We start from the raw sequence: 15809 nt of genomic DNA, 5'->3' as shown, positions 1-15809 counted from the left end.
CAGCTAAGAATAGTCTGTTGGCTTCAACTTTTCTTCCTGTATTAAAACTTATGATTGCATCTGTTGGACGTTGACCGCCAGCAATATTTTCGATTCCAAAGTTACAGTAATACTCCGACTTGCTTAGAGAACAATATATATAACATCTATCATTGTATTTCTGACATGATGATATTGTTGTGTTTCTAATTTGATTCTGAAGACGTTGATAAATTAAATAAAGATAAAAGTATATTTATATACGTGTATAGTGTATAGTGTACGGTGCCGCGGTATTATATTCTGCGACAACTGCTTGTAATAGAGAAAACTTGTTTTAAACCTGTAATTGCGCGAATATCTAAAAATAAAAGTAATAAACCGTTTCCAAGAAGAGTGTTGTTCCGACATTAATTAAATTTTTAGATCCTTTGGAAAATAATTGCTTTTTACTGCGCTGAAGTCTCTGTTAAACTTGCAATTGAAAAGCCGCATCAATCGGATGGATAATATATGCACAGAAACTTTCAAAAGGATCGCATGCAAACATGTTTGTGATTTTCCCTCTTCGTAGAGAACATAAAGTTTCCTGTTGGAAGCAATGAAAGGGTTAACTTTTTGTAATGAAAACTTATTGATAATAGCCACTGGTGTATCCTAGGGAGGGTTTTGAAGTTAAACCCCTTTGTTCCAAACAAAAAAAAATTAGTTTTGCTGGAGCTGTTTCAAAACTCTAGGAAAGTGATGCATTAAAAGTTAAAGCCGGACTGGAAGTTTGTCCACGTCCTCGTCATTGTGATCCTAGAGTAAAAGCTAAGCGTGCATGATACTAAGAAATATATCAAATCAAATAATTTTTTCGAAACCCATCAGTTCGACGTCCACTAGTGCGTAATAGTAATGTATCAACAAAATGCTGTTACTGATTAGGCAAAGTATCTGTGGAAATATAATTGTAATCATCGTACAATTTTATTTTAAACAATTAATAGTATATTTTGTTGCTTATTATCATAATTATTTTCTCGATTAAAATGTACAGTGCATTTACATAGTAAGAGTTACAGCACTCAAAATAGGGTATTGCTCATACTGTATAGTTTATTTCTGTTCTATAATATTGAAATCCTGTTTGATTGTTCACCGAGGGTCAGAATTGCCTTCCACGAATAACGCTCCCAGTCGTCAACGTCTACATTATTTTTTCAAGCAACTGAGAACAGTCGATTGGATTCAACTTTTCTTCTCGTATCAAAACTTATGATTGCATCTGTTGGACGTTGACCGCCAACAATATTTTCGATTACAAAGTTACAGTAATACTTGGATTTGCTTAGAGATCAATACATATAACAATAATGCTTCTGACGTGATGGTTTTATCGTGCTTCTGACGTGGTATTTCTAATAACGTCAGTGGATTAAATAAAGCTAAATATGTGTTTTTGTTCTTATACAATGTCTGAAAGTAAACTTGTTAAACTTGGGTGCACGCGAAAAGATGAAAATAAAAGCGGTACATCATTTTCGTGGAAGGTGTTTTTATTCCGACATTAAAGTTTTCTGATTTTCTGGAAAGTAATTATTTTGATTGTACTAAAATCTCTATTACAACTAAAAAGTCACATTAATCGGACGAATAAAGTATGTGTAAGAACTTTGGAAGAGATTGCATGCAAGCATATTTGTGATTTGTAATTATTACGTAATTATATCTCAAACAATAAGTATAATAATATGTTTTGTGATCATTCTCCCGATTAAAATGTATAGTGCATTTAGTAAAAGTTAAAAAAGTGCTCTATTAAGATAATATTTGACGGCGTGTCATGCTATTATACATAGTGTTTTGGAGATTTTAATGCCGGGTAAGATGGATTTCCAAGAGCAGTAATAGTTACGAAGCAAAATAAAATATATACTTATTATTGTACAGCTTATTTTTACCATATGACATTGAAAAGCTGCTTGATATTTTAAAACTAGTTTTATCAATTATATTAATAAAAATATATATTTAAATCAAAATCAGGTAATATTATGTCTGAGTTTTGTATTCTTCGCATGTTATGTCACATACAATGCGTTATCAATATGATGTAGCGTAGATTATAGTTTTGAAGAGCGAACGTTAATTGACAATTAATGTGCAATAGCTTAAATGCAATACTTCGATCTGCCTGCGAGATATAGACGCACGCACGAATCAACGGATTTTTAAAGCAGCATTGGTTTTATATATACATATGTGACTGACGAATTGTGAAATTATATTTTCGGTTACCTCTTATTTTCTACTGGGTGCTCTTCTTTATCTCGTGAAATGAAATATAGATGAAGTTTATATGTAGAGATTATATAAAGTGATAAAATAATAATTTAAAATAAAAAATTACATAACTTAATTAATTATTAAACTGCATTTTATGAAACTTTAAGGTATAGTTTTACTGAGAAACAAAAATTTCTCATGCACCCTTCTATATATATAGAGAAGATATATTTAAATCGAGAATATATTCAAATATATATGTACATCATACCATGCTTCTGTATTTGACACATCTATATCACGAGCACACACGATACGATGTTACCATTACGATGCGTTTGTAATCATATAGTTCCAACGAGAAGGTGGAGATGCAGATCATAAATGTTCAGTCGGCTATCTTTAGAAGCATATTAAAATATGTCACAGCTGTCTTCACGACCTGAAAAACAAGCATAATATTCTACAGTTTATATACTATTTTGATTATATTCTTAATTTACAAGCGTGTGATAAATTGAGAAAGTTGTATTCGATTGTATGTTGTGTATTTGTGTGTATAGTGATATCTATTTTATTAAAATGTTAAATGTAAATACTTAATAATGTTATTAATCGTAGTGTTACAATGCTGAAGAAATGAATGAACGTATGTTCTTACATCGCCGTACGTCTTGAAAGATAGATCCATGATCTTCCCAGCGGTAATCTTAGTAGGCATATTTGACATGATTATTACCAGCACGATCCCACGCGCTTTCTTGTCCGGAAGACGGTACCACTCGAGCTCGCAAGATGTACTAGCTACTCTTTCTGCCTATTATTAATATTATCCAATACGTGTAGAAATTTTCGCCAATTTAAGCATTATTTAAAAAATATTATAAACATTTCCAATAACATGTTCTCAAGTATACTGTCTTGTATTAAGCAACAAATAGCATTACCATATATATTATAAACTACATGTCCAATTGTATTATCATCACCGTATGTGTAATGTTTTCTATAAAATCGTATGGACAAACATACCTGAACACTAAGTTGTTCGCCAGTGTAACAAAACATGAACATATTTATCATCAGGGATGTAACTGTTATAAAGTAAGAGCACATAGCTATCGAATTGCTATTTTCCCATTCCTATAAACGTTACATTATCGCAGGAAACATTTCTTTGCTTTGTTATTGAAACTTTTAAATGTATAAAACTACGAACCATTATTATAAAATATCCTAGAAGGCATACTATCATCGTGCACCCCATCAATTCTATTAGACACGCTTGTTGTAAAGTATTTTCTACCAATTGTAAAAAACTGGAATGTCAACGGTACCGAATCAACACATGTAGAAAATGGACAAATAAAATTAACTACAGTCTGCATGTATATTATGTGAATTATCGATTAGCGAATATTTCATTATTGTATAGACGGTGAGTCACTTCATGTATATGTTGTTTTAATAAAAATTAAAAAAACTCTCAAACTCTCACCTTCGAATTCTTATTTGATGTTCGACCATTCTCGCCAGCTTCTTGTTCACGTCCTGTTTTTCCTGCCATTGCTCCTCGACGAGATTTCTCATCAGATCCGCCAGAATCTTCAGCTGGCCACAGGCGTGCATCACGAAGACGGCCGCGAGGCCACATAAAGCTATCGTTATCGAATAAGTGACTACCCCGGATAAAAATTGCATTGCGAAGATCAGCTCGTAAGCCGGGCTAACTTGTATATCGAAGATATAGAAGTAAGCCGGGCAAGGCAGAGGTTTGATCGTGATGTTTTGTGCGGTGACGATTTTTCCCTTAGCGAACGGCAGGATCGATCGAAAGGAGAGCCCGCTGCCGTACATGAATACCGCGCAAAGTGTCACCAGTCGTATTCCGATCTTTGCAGATTCGATCATCATGTGCCGCGCCTCCACGCTATTAACGATCCTCCAATCCTCCTCGATGTGCTTCAAGCAGCGCCTGATATCCTTTTCGCGGAATACCAGATTGCTGTATTTACCACTGGCCATGAAGCCGTAGAACATCAGAGGGATCGTTTGGACTCGGACGCGCGGTCTTTTCTCGATTGTCCAGAAAAAGGCGCCGGGAATCAAAACGCAGTAGAGAAGAATGTAAGACATCGAGATCAAGAAGTACTTCCAGACTCGTTCGCCGGTGGAGCTTCTCCTGTTATACGCCGGCCAGACCCCGAGTAGGCTCAGAACGTTTCGCGTCAATTGCGTGATGTAAATCATGTCATCTTTGTAATGTTCGTTGCGCAGCATGCTCTTGTCGATTTTGCGTGAAATCTTTACGTGAACTGGATGGCGACTGATCGCTGCAAATAAGAACTGCCGATAAAGTAAATTCGTACTCCGCTTGCGCTTGCGCGCCTTAAAGATTAATGTTGCGTGAAGAAGAGGGTTCGAAAGCAGAAGAGTTCCCAAGTCAAACTATTCTCCGAGGGTCAGGATTGCTTTCCACGAATAGTGCTTCCATTCGTCAACGTCGAACATTTTTTTTTTTTTTTTTTTTCCAAGCAGCTAAGAATAGTCTGTTGGACGTTTTCAACTTTTCTTCCTGTATTAAAACTCATGATTGCGTCCGTTGGACGTTGACCGCAGTGGTTTCGCTTACGTGTAGTACAGAAGACTGCTGAGAAATCAATATAACAACAATCGTATTGTTTTTGACGTAATGATGTTGTCGTATTTCTGATATTATAATTCTAATCACGTCAGTGAAAATTAAATAAAGCTAAAATTACATTGATATTCCTATGTTTTATTTTATTCTACAATTACTGTTTGTGGCAGGAAAGTAAACTTGTAGTTGCGTGAAAAACAGAAAATGAAAGTTGCAAATCGTTTCCATAGAAAGTGTTTTAATGTTGCATTGATCAAGTTTTCTGATTCTCTGGGAAACAATCATGTGCGATTCTGCTGATGTTTCTGTTTCAACTTGTATTTCTCAAAGTTACAATGTTGATCGGTAAGTAAAAGTTTTTACGTGTTTGTATGAACGTCAATACGTATTTTAACTTTCGTCTGGCTATCATTTTTTTTTACAACAGATATTCTAACAAAAATGTTACTGTTCAGGAATAATATAATATCTTTGCCATATTTATACATATTTCTTTAAAGACTACGTTGCATCTACGAACTATTAGCCAACAACAGAGCGAAGAAGATTTAAGTACGTTACGGCCGTCTTAACGACCTAAAATATAAGGAAAATATCTCCGTAAAAATATATTTTATTCTTTCCTAACATATTGTTATTATTGTTACTTACGTTGCCGAATGTCCGGAACGAAAGATCGATGAACTTTCCTCCTCTGAGCTTCGTCGGAGAATTCGACATGACCATGATTAATATCAGCGATCGCGCTTTCGTGTCTGGAAGACGGTACCACTCCAATGTGCATGCTGTTAATGCTACTTTTTCTCCCTGGTTTAATTAATAAAGTTATACGTATTATCAATTAAAATAATGATGCTCACATTGTCAGCCAATAGAAGCTAATTATTACTCCGATAACATAATAATGTACCTTCGACGAAAGTTGTTCACCGATGAAGCAAAAAATGAAAATGTTGAAAGTGATCGATGTGAGTCCGACGAGATATGAACATAGAGCTACTGCATTGTTATCTTCCCATTCCTGTAAATTTGACCATTATATTTAATTGTATGTTCCCATGTATATTGTGCATCCTAGTATGCGTCGTACAATATTAATTCAAAATTCTTCAAATTATTGTTAGTACATAATCATGTTTTGCGCACCATAATAACAAAATATCCTATGAGGCATACGATTATGGTGCATCCAATAACTTCCAGTAGACTTGTATATTGTATGGTGTTCTGCACCAGTTGCAAGAAACTGAAATGCAATGTAGAGAAAATATAATTTTTTTTTTAATTTATACACAAATTTTTCTTATACATAAGAAAAAAGAAATATAATAATCGTGTAATAAATAAAATTCTCGATATTTTTACACATAAATGAAGATAGATATAATTAATAACCAAGTCCGTTGTATAAAGAATCTTATTCATCGAACAACTTATTGTATATGTGCTATTATAATTATAGTAACGCAACACGTAGATATTTTACACATGAATTTTAATTAAAAAACATTAAAATATTAATAAAAAAATTTGCCAAGGATACGTATGCAAAGATTGTCTTACTTTCGCGTTTTGATCTGATGCTTAACAATTGTGGCAAACAATCTTTCGTTCACATTTTTAAATTCACGTTCGTTTACCAGATTGTTCATCAGGGCCATCAGTATCTCCAGCTGCGCGCAAATGTGCATTACAAAGAGACCGGCGAGGCCGCACACCGCCGTCGTGATCGTACATTTGACGAATCCGGAGAAGAACTGCATGAGGAACACGATCTCGTAAGCGGGGCTGAGCTGCACGTCGAACAGAACGAAGTAAGTCGGGCACGGTAGATGCCTGATCGTGACGTTCTGTGCGGTGACGATCTTTCCGCGAGACAACGGTATGGCCGTTCGGAAAGACACTCCAGAGGTGTACATGAATATGGCGCAAATTATGAGCAAACGCCTGCCAGTTCTGGCCTTGTCGATCATCACGTCGCGATCGCGCGACTCGACATCCCGCCAATCGTCCTCGACCTGCGCGAGACAGTCTCTCACTCGATCCCTGCTGAACAGTAATTGGCCGTACTTGGCCATCGCCATTATCGTGTATATCACGGTGGCGACGACTTTCAGCCTGCCGCGGGTCTCTTTTTGCACGACAGCCATGTACAGAATCGACGGGATCAATTCGCAGATGAGGAGGATGTAGGAAACGAGAACCACCGCGAGTCTCTCGAAGGTCTCCGGTAAGTGGGGCTTTGTACGCGCGTACGGCCAGATACCCAGCAGCCGAAAAACGAAGCGGCTCAGCTCGAAAGCGTGGTCCACGTCGCGTTTGTAATTTTTGTTGGCGAACATCTTTTCCACGTGGATTCCGTGTGCGACTCGACGCAGGTTCGATGAAACGATGAGCGCGTTTCACTCGCCACTGATCTGACTGATCGCGGTTGATCCGCGATTCGATTCAAGGGAAGAAGGGAACTCGCGACTCGCGCGCGCTTGCGTGGTTGAAACAATCTCTCAAAGCCACGTACACTAAATCGCTAATATCGCGTGCGTAGAAACTTTGAGAGAGATATTGCGAGACTATTTTTATTTTGCAACATTATGGAGGAAGAATTTCCCGGAAACTACAAAAGGGTTGACGTTCCGAGAAAAAATTTTTCTCGTGGTAGCGGTGCGGTCTTAAACTTTACAATTTTCCGTCAGTAATGTATAAAGAGATATTGTAAACTCGTAAAAAAATAAATGTTTATGATGTATTAACATCTTTTTATATTTCGTATTTCAAATAATATTTATATATTTTATTTTACAGTGTACATACCTCCCGTATTAAATATTTAATTATTTTTTTTTACAATTGATACCGTATACTTGTGTATTTTATAATTGATGTACTACTGTTTATTTTTTATGTTTTAGTTACTTTTAATATCGGTAATAAATCTTTCAACAATATATTTCAATCCATAGATACGTCTATCTCAAAGAGAAATTTATTGCAATCTCAGTTTCATTTATTCGGTAAAATTGTCAAAGCATGAAATAAATTACAGCCATTTTAATTACTTTATAATAATTTTTTTGTTAATAATAATATCGAGTCATAATTACGAAATTATAGATATACTTATAGAATGATCGTATTATATATTTCGAATGCTAGACACTTAGGGCCAGTTTCACCAACGTCGGTTAACCGAAGGTAACACTTAACTGACGTTGATAAAATTGACCCTTAATGTCCATATATATATTGACGAAAAAAATATACTGTTGGATATTTTGCGTGTAGTATCAGGTAATTCCTCCTTGATCGACGCAAACAAGGTAAAGACCCCTGTCTTCTATTAATAAGCCGCGGACTCTTAGGAAAGGCAGATAGTGAGCTATCGTTTATCTTGTTCGATATGAAGCTTATATTTTTTTGCTTTAAGCGCGGGCAACGTTTCGTATGATGTCAGAAGCGAGAGTGTTCGCAAGAGCGATCTGAGCAATGACCCTGGTCGATAGGTCGTCAATAACGACCTCCCATATTCCGAAAATAGCCAAAATTTCACGTATAGAAATACGATTGTCATATATAGACCGTTACCGAATATATAATACAAAAAAATTAAGGACAGCAATACGAAACATATACGATAAAACGAAATACTTACTTTTGTATTCTTATTTGATGTTTGATTGCCAGTTTCGTGCTGACATTTCGCTTCCCAAATTCGCTCTCGTCGACAATTAAAGCTCTCTATCAATCGCATCAGGATCTCCATCTGCGCGTATGCATAGATCAGGAAACATTATGGAAGATGGTGGCGAAACTGCAAATTATCACATGTGGTCGTCTACATGACGAAACCTCAAAGAATTTGCTGGAAAAACACGAGTTTGTAGGTATAACTATTTCGCAAATCAAAGAAAACTTAATAATAATTCGAACAGGGGTCTAATCGTGCTATATTCTCATCGATAGATACTTCCTCTCGATAGCGGCACCACCGTGTTATGAGATAGTCCACCGCAATACACGAACGTGAAGCACAAGATGAATAATCGTCTCCTGGTACCTTTGCTCAAGCTTTGCTCAGCAAATTATTTTTCGAGCGTCACCGATGGCTACTGTTCACCGATCTTCCTCGATATGTTGCAGCCAGTTTCTGATATCACATGCACTCGTGGATAAATAAATTACTGTACTTAGTGGTTGCTGTGATCGAATACAAGATCGATGATATCATTTTTAGTTTCTTGCAAGATTCGTCATCGATGACTGCGTAATAAAGATCACCCGATACAATGTAGCAATAGAGAATTAGCAGATAACAGACGATCACAAGAAAAATATTTGTGATCTTGTTTGGCCGTCTGTCGGTCGACGGCCAGGTACTGAGTAATGGTGCAACAAAATTATTTTCAAATCTGTATTTAAATTTTTAGATACTTCAGTAAAACCGTTCTTTCCGTGTGCGATTTCCTACCACGAGGCATGCGCGGCCCGTTCGATGAACTCTCCTCCGCGTCTTCGCCGCGTAAAAGCTGCGACTTTTTGATAACTCGTAATTTGCATTTTCTAATGTATCGGTTAAGTTTCATGGGGGAAAAAACAGCAGCTGCGGTTGGAACAAATCGGAAAGGGGTGAGCGAGGACGTCGTGGTCACCACGATGACGTGGTGAAAACTTTTGTCCGAGGATAACCGTAAAGTTACTGACAATACGTAATTGTAATATTTTCCTGGAAAAATTCTATATGTTGAACGTAAAAGTTTTTTTTTGCCCGTCATAAATTATAGGAAGATCCAGGTTCAAAAAGTTAAATCAAAAAAGAGAGTAAAAAGTTATTATATAGTTTTCACTGTTCATAACGGAACGTATTCCTCGAATAAGTTTTGTAGAACCTTCTGATGGGGTAGAAAAAAAGCGCAGTTTTGAAAACAGAGGGGACACTAATAATGCTTTGAGGAACTTTAAAATGGAGGGGACTTGCAATGTAAAACGTCGAGTCTGCCATAAAATCATAGTTCGCATCTGATTGCGTTTCTTTCTGCGAAAAGGGAAAACCGTGGAAGCTGAGTGTTTTTGCATGGTGATATCAACTAATAATAATAGCATTAAACACTTTACTGCGTACGGTATATAAGTAATTAATAAATATATTATTTAATGTAACTGTAAATATAAAAGTAAAAATAAATTAAAAATATATTAAATATGTATCCAAATAACGAGCATTAATGTTGTTATAATGACTGACCTAGAAATAGTCTTAATGTTGTTTTAATCAATTGCTAGTGAATTAATAATGCAACTGATTCACCGTTTGATCCGTAAATGTCGCCGTAAATGAACGTCGCTAAATGATAAATACGAGTAAAGAGAAATGATGAATATAATATTTTATATTTGTGATTTAGCAGGTAGGAAATTAATATATATTTTGAGCAAGATAAAGAATTCATATTTCAGTGAATGGCATTTGGAATAATCATACGTTTTGCGTCGTAACCATTCGAATAAAATTTAAATACACCATTGACGTCTTGCATACCTGTAAACATTTGTGAACGTTAATCAAACAATATGCTTAATATCCAGATTAATACAACGGAAGAAATTACACTTACGTCGCAAAAGCTTTGGAGAGAAATATCGAACATTTTAGCAGCTGTCAAAGTTGACGGACGGGTCGATCTGATCATCACCATAATTAAGCTATTCACGTTTTTCGTTGGTACCGTGTACCAATCGATGTAATATGATGCATCTCCAATCTTTACACTCTTCGAGACAAAAAGTTAAATATGAATCTCGAGCTCAATGCTTAATAATTAAACTAACTAATTAATTTTTAATTGATTGATTACTTATTTGTTTTAAATTAAAAGTACCTCTTCCTTAAGACGATCACCGATACTTGATAAGGTAAAGACATTCACAACGATCGAAATGACTAATATAAAATATATAATCACGCCGAATAATTGATTGTCTTCCCATTCCTTGAAGAAATTTATGTGGAAAAAGAAATTTTTTTTAAATAAATCATTCTTTTTCGAAATTATATGAGAATATATCAAAATACCTTGAGTACTCCATATTCAAGAAAACATATGATAATAGTACATCCAACCATCTCTGATAGAAAGACGAAATTTAATGAATTTTCGATCATCTCAACATACCTGTAATAAGTATTATCATGGAATCAAAATAAATGTAATTAAATTATAAATCGGAGTAATCGCAAATAAATAAGGCGATACGTATACAATGAAGACGTATTATTTAACGCCATTTAAGATGATATTTAAAGTAAAATAATAAATAAAATAGTAAAAATAAAATTTAGATTTGTTCTCTCTCTTTTTTATACCAATAAATTGATATTATTAACGACACAATTGCTGAAAAATTCACAATTTTCTTTCCGACCTGAGAGCTTGCATGTGGTGCGTAATTATCCAACCAAATCGTTCGTGAAAATCATCAGTTCCGCCGATCAGCAATCTTTCCATGTGTCTGCGGGCGATCTCGAACAAGCAGCAGGCATGCATCACGCAGCTGGAGATTAAGCTGTAAACGCCGCAGTTTGTGGACAGGATGAGGGTGCTGAATATAATCTGAGCGACGAAGAGGATCTCGTAGAACGGTGAGTCTTCCACCACGAAGAAGACGTAGTCGCTGAGATAGGGTAGAGGCAAATGCGTCGTGTTGTCCTGCTTGACAACTTTATCCGCCACCAGCGGCATAATTATGTGATAAGGCAGCGCGCCACCGTACAGCAATCCCAAATATATAATCGTGAATTGCCTGCCGACCCTGGCGCTCTTCACCATCACCAATCGATCCTCCTCGCTCTCCACGTCTCTGTACTGAATCTCCATCTCCTGCAGGCAGCATTTGATGTCGTTTCTGTTGATGATCATCGTCCAGAACTTGATGATACCCAACAGGCTGAACACCTGAGCGGCTATGACCTTCATGTATTTGGTCAGGTCCTCCGCGTCGAAGAAAGTATAGATGACGTGTGGGACGAGCAGAAAGCACATTAAGCAAAATACGACGCTCGTCTGGAAAATGTGTTTGACTCTATCCATCGTGGTGTCGTCCGCATAAAGTGGCCAGACGCCGACGGGCGTCAAGAGAATTTTGGCGACTCTCACCACGTACTCCGCGTCCGATCTGTAGTCGAAGTTTCGGAATAGCGCGCGGTCGTCGGCCAGCGACATGTCCGCGATCATCGTTTTTACAATTATATTCGCTTCGCACGTTTGATTCCCGACTGACCGCAACAAAGTGGTGGCCGTGGGATCGTTGATCGGGCAGCGCCCGAGTTAACCGTGGGCGCTTGCGTGTGAGAAGTTCGCCTCTTCGTGGCAACTTTCAGCAAGGGGCTATTCTTCTGAGAATCACCGCAACTTCCATTAGAGAAAAAATACGTATCATTTCGTTGACTACGCAGGCGCTATCGAGATTCGCGAAGACGGAGGTTTACTTCGTCGAGTCGTCGCGTCGAGAACAAAAGTGTACGGTGTTCAGAAGGATGAATATTTCTGTGCTTCAGCAATTAAGGAAATCTATTTCGAAATGTCTGCTGGGTGTGTTTGCTGCAATGATATAAGTTGTAAATTGACCATATCTAGCATTCTCCTAACACATTGAGAATATAAATCGAGTGTTTTAGTTATAAAAATTTTTAATTATAATGCAAATTTATTATAAAATATTATGATAAATTCATAGAACTAAATAGTATTTTCATTTCCTAATTTTGATATAAAAAATATCTTAATAATTGATATTTGCAGATATATCTATATAAGTTTATGATAAATTCAACTGTTGTTTCTCTATTTCAACATTTTCAACAATGTCAGGCCATTTGGTAAGTCATTTTATTGAAACGTTCTTTGCAAGCAAACTGCGCCCGACAATTTAGGATGATTGTAGAACACGCCGCAGTCTCGTATTACTCACGATTTGTGTTTTATAAAACTCGAGAAAAGGAAGAAGTTTCGAAAAGGGAAAAATAATGATAATGGCAATAAAAGTTCAAAACAAAGAATACGCACACATTACTTATACAATATTGCGAACTTAGACGTATAACTCAGAGAGTAATTTAAAATAATTCTTTTCGGGGAAGAGGCAAAATTGTGGACGAAGACACTGTATATGAAAATTGCATGACGTGTGCTATTCGGATTACTGTAGTAATACGATTTATTGTTCGACAGAGAGGTGATTGTTTAGCTGATATTTGATAAAAAGAGTAAGTGAGATATATCATATATCTTACAAAGTGACGGTAGCTTAGCATTTCTTATACATAGGCGTTCAATAGTTTATATATATAGGATATAACTCCAGAGTTTATGTAGTCATCGCTCGTATAAAATTAAAGTACGCCGCTGACGTTTTGCACACCTGAAAGGCGCATAATACATATAGCAAATATTATTTGTATCAATTGTTAGATAAACATTAAATAATTACCTCGCAGAATCCTTGAAGGGAAAGATCGAATATTTTTGCGGCCGTCAAGGTTGATGGGCGGTTTGATCTGAGCATCACCAGAATTAAATCCCTCACGATTTTTGTTGGCAAATTATACCAATCGATAGAATACGACGATTCTCCCACTTTCTCGCTCTTCGTAAAAGGAAGAAATAAATCGATCGATCGATTAATTAATTACATTAATTTTATTATGCTTAGAATTCAAGCTCGATCGATTTTTATGGAAAATTTTTATTTATTTATTTATTTTTATTTATTTGTAATTGCGATGGATACGTATTACGAAATATTTTATAAATTATGAATTATTTAGTACACAAATTGCGGAATGTACCTCTTCTTTAAGGCGATCACCGATAGCTGATATAATATAAACGTTCACAAATATTGATGTCATTAGAACGAAGTATGTGCCCATAGGTAAAATCTTTCCGTCTTCCCATTCCTGAAATAAGTTTGCATAAACGTAGATTTGAATTTCATCCTGCATTTTGTTCTAATAATTCTTATTAATAAAAATACCTTCAAAACTCCGAATTCTAGAAAGCATATAATAATAGTGCATCCAACCATCTCGCATAAAAAGACAATGTTTAATGATTTCTCAATCATCTCCGCGAATCTGTAATGTATTTCATTACTCAGTAAACGTAAATAAAACTGATGTAAATTACGTAAACGCGTTTTTCTGTCTTTATCTTAGTTACTAATAGCATATTAATGCATATAGCATGTGATTTAATTGAAAATACGATTGGGAAAATTTACAGAGACACCAACGTAAGGCGCAAATGAAGACTTTTTCACCTGATAGCTCGCATATGGTGTTCGATTATTCCTCCGAGTCGCTCGTGGAGATCGTCGACCCCGCCGCTGAGGACCGTCTCTATCTGCCTGCGTACGACCTCGAACAAACAGCAACTGTGCATCACGCAGCTGGCAATTAAGCTGTAAACGCCGGTGTTGGTGGAGAGGAGGATGCTGCTGACCAGGATCTGCGAGACGAAGACAATCTCATAGAACGGCGTTGGAAAGTCCTCCACCACGAAGAAGATGTAGTCGCTGAGGTACGGCAGGGGTATTAGCGTCGTGTTGTCCTCCTTGATGATTCTTTCCTCTAGTAGCGGCATAATTATATGATAGGGCAACGCGCCGCCGTACGATAGCCCCAGGTACGTCACCGTGAAGAGTCTGCCGATCTTGGCGCTCTTCGTCATCACCAAGCGATCCTCTTCGCACTCCACGTCCCTGTATTGAATCTCCATCTGTTGCAGGCAGTCTCTAATCCCATCTCTGTTGATGATCATCGTCCAGAATTTGATGATGGCAAGCAGGCTGAATACCTGGGCGGCTATGACCTTCATGTATTTGGTCAGGTCCTCCGCGTCGAAGAAGGTGTATATGACGTGCGGGACGAGCAGAAAGCACATCAGACAGAATATCAAGGTTGTCTGGAGGTGATTCTTGATCTTGTCGGTTTTGGAGTTGCCTCGATAGAGCGGCCAGATACCGACGGGCGTTAACAGAGTCTTGGCCACCTTCACCACGTACTCCGTGTCGGCCTTATAATTGTGATTGCGAAATAGCGTAAAGGGTTGCGTCGACATCGCTTGCGGAATTTCTAGTTCGCAATTTGTTTTTATATGGATTATAGACGATGCGCGAATATACCCCCAACGACTGAGACGGACACGAGCGTGCCCCAGCCGCGGGAGCCAACCGCGGGCACTTGCGTGCGTAATTCATATCTCTTATAGCGATGATTTTCTGCGGGCAATCTGCGAGAATCGTTGAAAGTTTTAATGGCGAGGAAAACGCATGCAATTTCAGCGGCAACGCATGCGCTGTGACGGTGGTAGCTTCAGACTCTCCGAGTCGGAGCTTTATTCTTCCACGTCGGCTGAAGGAGTAGAGTTCTTTCCAGAGAATGGTCACCCGGAATGTAAGTAGACTCGTGCAAATTAAAAACCAGGCTTTGACCTCGGGAGTTATTAGATAATAAACGTATTATCAGTATTATTGATTTGGATTTAAAATTGATCTTTTATTCATCTACCAAAGTTCGAAGAAATTATGTAATATCGCGAATGTGCATATCTTCTCAGTATATGCAGTGATTCAAGAAGCACTTAACGTATCTATAGATAAGATGTCGCATCATTTTTTTAATATCTTATATACGAAGAATGCGACACGCAGCGCAACGATTTGCACAGATCGCGTCAGTGAACTCGAATCATCATGTCGGACGATCAAGGTAGTGAGTGTTTAACATTAATATTCAGATAAACGTCAAAATATGCTTGTGCAATGTTTACAGGCGGAATATGGCAGATGCAGAAAAACACGATCACGATGTTCGTGGCGGAGATCATTGGCACTGCTGTCCTCTTGTTCATCGGTTGCATGGGAT

At 37.1% G+C, this 15809-nt stretch overlaps 4 protein-coding genes across 4 annotated transcripts in view; all 4 read right to left on the bottom strand.

The window, feature by feature from the left end:
* Positions 1–5567, bottom strand: part of LOC112457390 — a 7966-nt gene extending 2399 nt beyond the window's left edge. Inside the window, exons 1-5 of the mRNA XM_025020399.1 lie at positions 5543–5567; positions 3749–4583; positions 3470–3569; positions 3283–3393; positions 2878–3067 (exon numbers count right to left, since the gene is read on the bottom strand). Of these exons, the coding sequence (XP_024876167.1) occupies positions 2878–3067; positions 3283–3393; positions 3470–3569; positions 3749–4530 (1183 nt within the window). The 5' untranslated portion in view covers positions 4531–4583; positions 5543–5567. The remainder of the gene's footprint in view (positions 1–2877; positions 3068–3282; positions 3394–3469; positions 3570–3748; positions 4584–5542) is intronic.
* Positions 5568–6450: 883 nt separating this feature from the next.
* On the bottom strand, positions 6451–7233 carry LOC112457389. Its single transcript, XM_025020398.1, has one exon. It carries the CDS (start codon positions 7231–7233, stop codon positions 6451–6453), a length of 783 nt encoding a protein of 260 aa, XP_024876166.1.
* Positions 7234–10332: 3099 nt separating this feature from the next.
* LOC112457405 (putative odorant receptor 69a) lies at positions 10333–12215 on the bottom strand. Its single transcript, XM_025020424.1, has 5 exons — positions 11309–12215; positions 10959–11058; positions 10765–10875; positions 10501–10656; positions 10333–10424 (listed from the first exon to the last, which is right to left on the bottom strand). The coding sequence occupies exons 1-5, from the start codon at positions 12115–12117 to the stop codon at positions 10362–10364; spliced, it is 1239 nt and encodes a 412-aa protein (XP_024876192.1). The 5' UTR covers positions 12118–12215; the 3' UTR covers positions 10333–10361.
* A 901-nt stretch (positions 12216–13116) lies between these two features.
* Positions 13117–15116, bottom strand: LOC112457399 (odorant receptor 49b-like). Its single transcript, XM_025020420.1, has 5 exons — positions 14204–15116; positions 13919–14018; positions 13731–13841; positions 13373–13528; positions 13117–13303 (listed from the first exon to the last, which is right to left on the bottom strand). The coding sequence occupies exons 1-5, from the start codon at positions 15001–15003 to the stop codon at positions 13250–13252; spliced, it is 1221 nt and encodes a 406-aa protein (XP_024876188.1). The 5' UTR covers positions 15004–15116; the 3' UTR covers positions 13117–13249.
* Between the last annotated feature and the right edge of the window lie 693 nt (positions 15117–15809).

This window comes from Temnothorax curvispinosus, unplaced genomic scaffold (assembly GCF_003070985.1).
Source record: "Temnothorax curvispinosus isolate PA1 unplaced genomic scaffold, ASM307098v1 QBEX01007752.1, whole genome shotgun sequence".
NCBI lineage: Eukaryota > Metazoa > Arthropoda > Insecta > Hymenoptera > Formicidae > Temnothorax > Temnothorax curvispinosus.
This window is presented reverse-complemented; position numbering and strand designations above follow the sequence as displayed.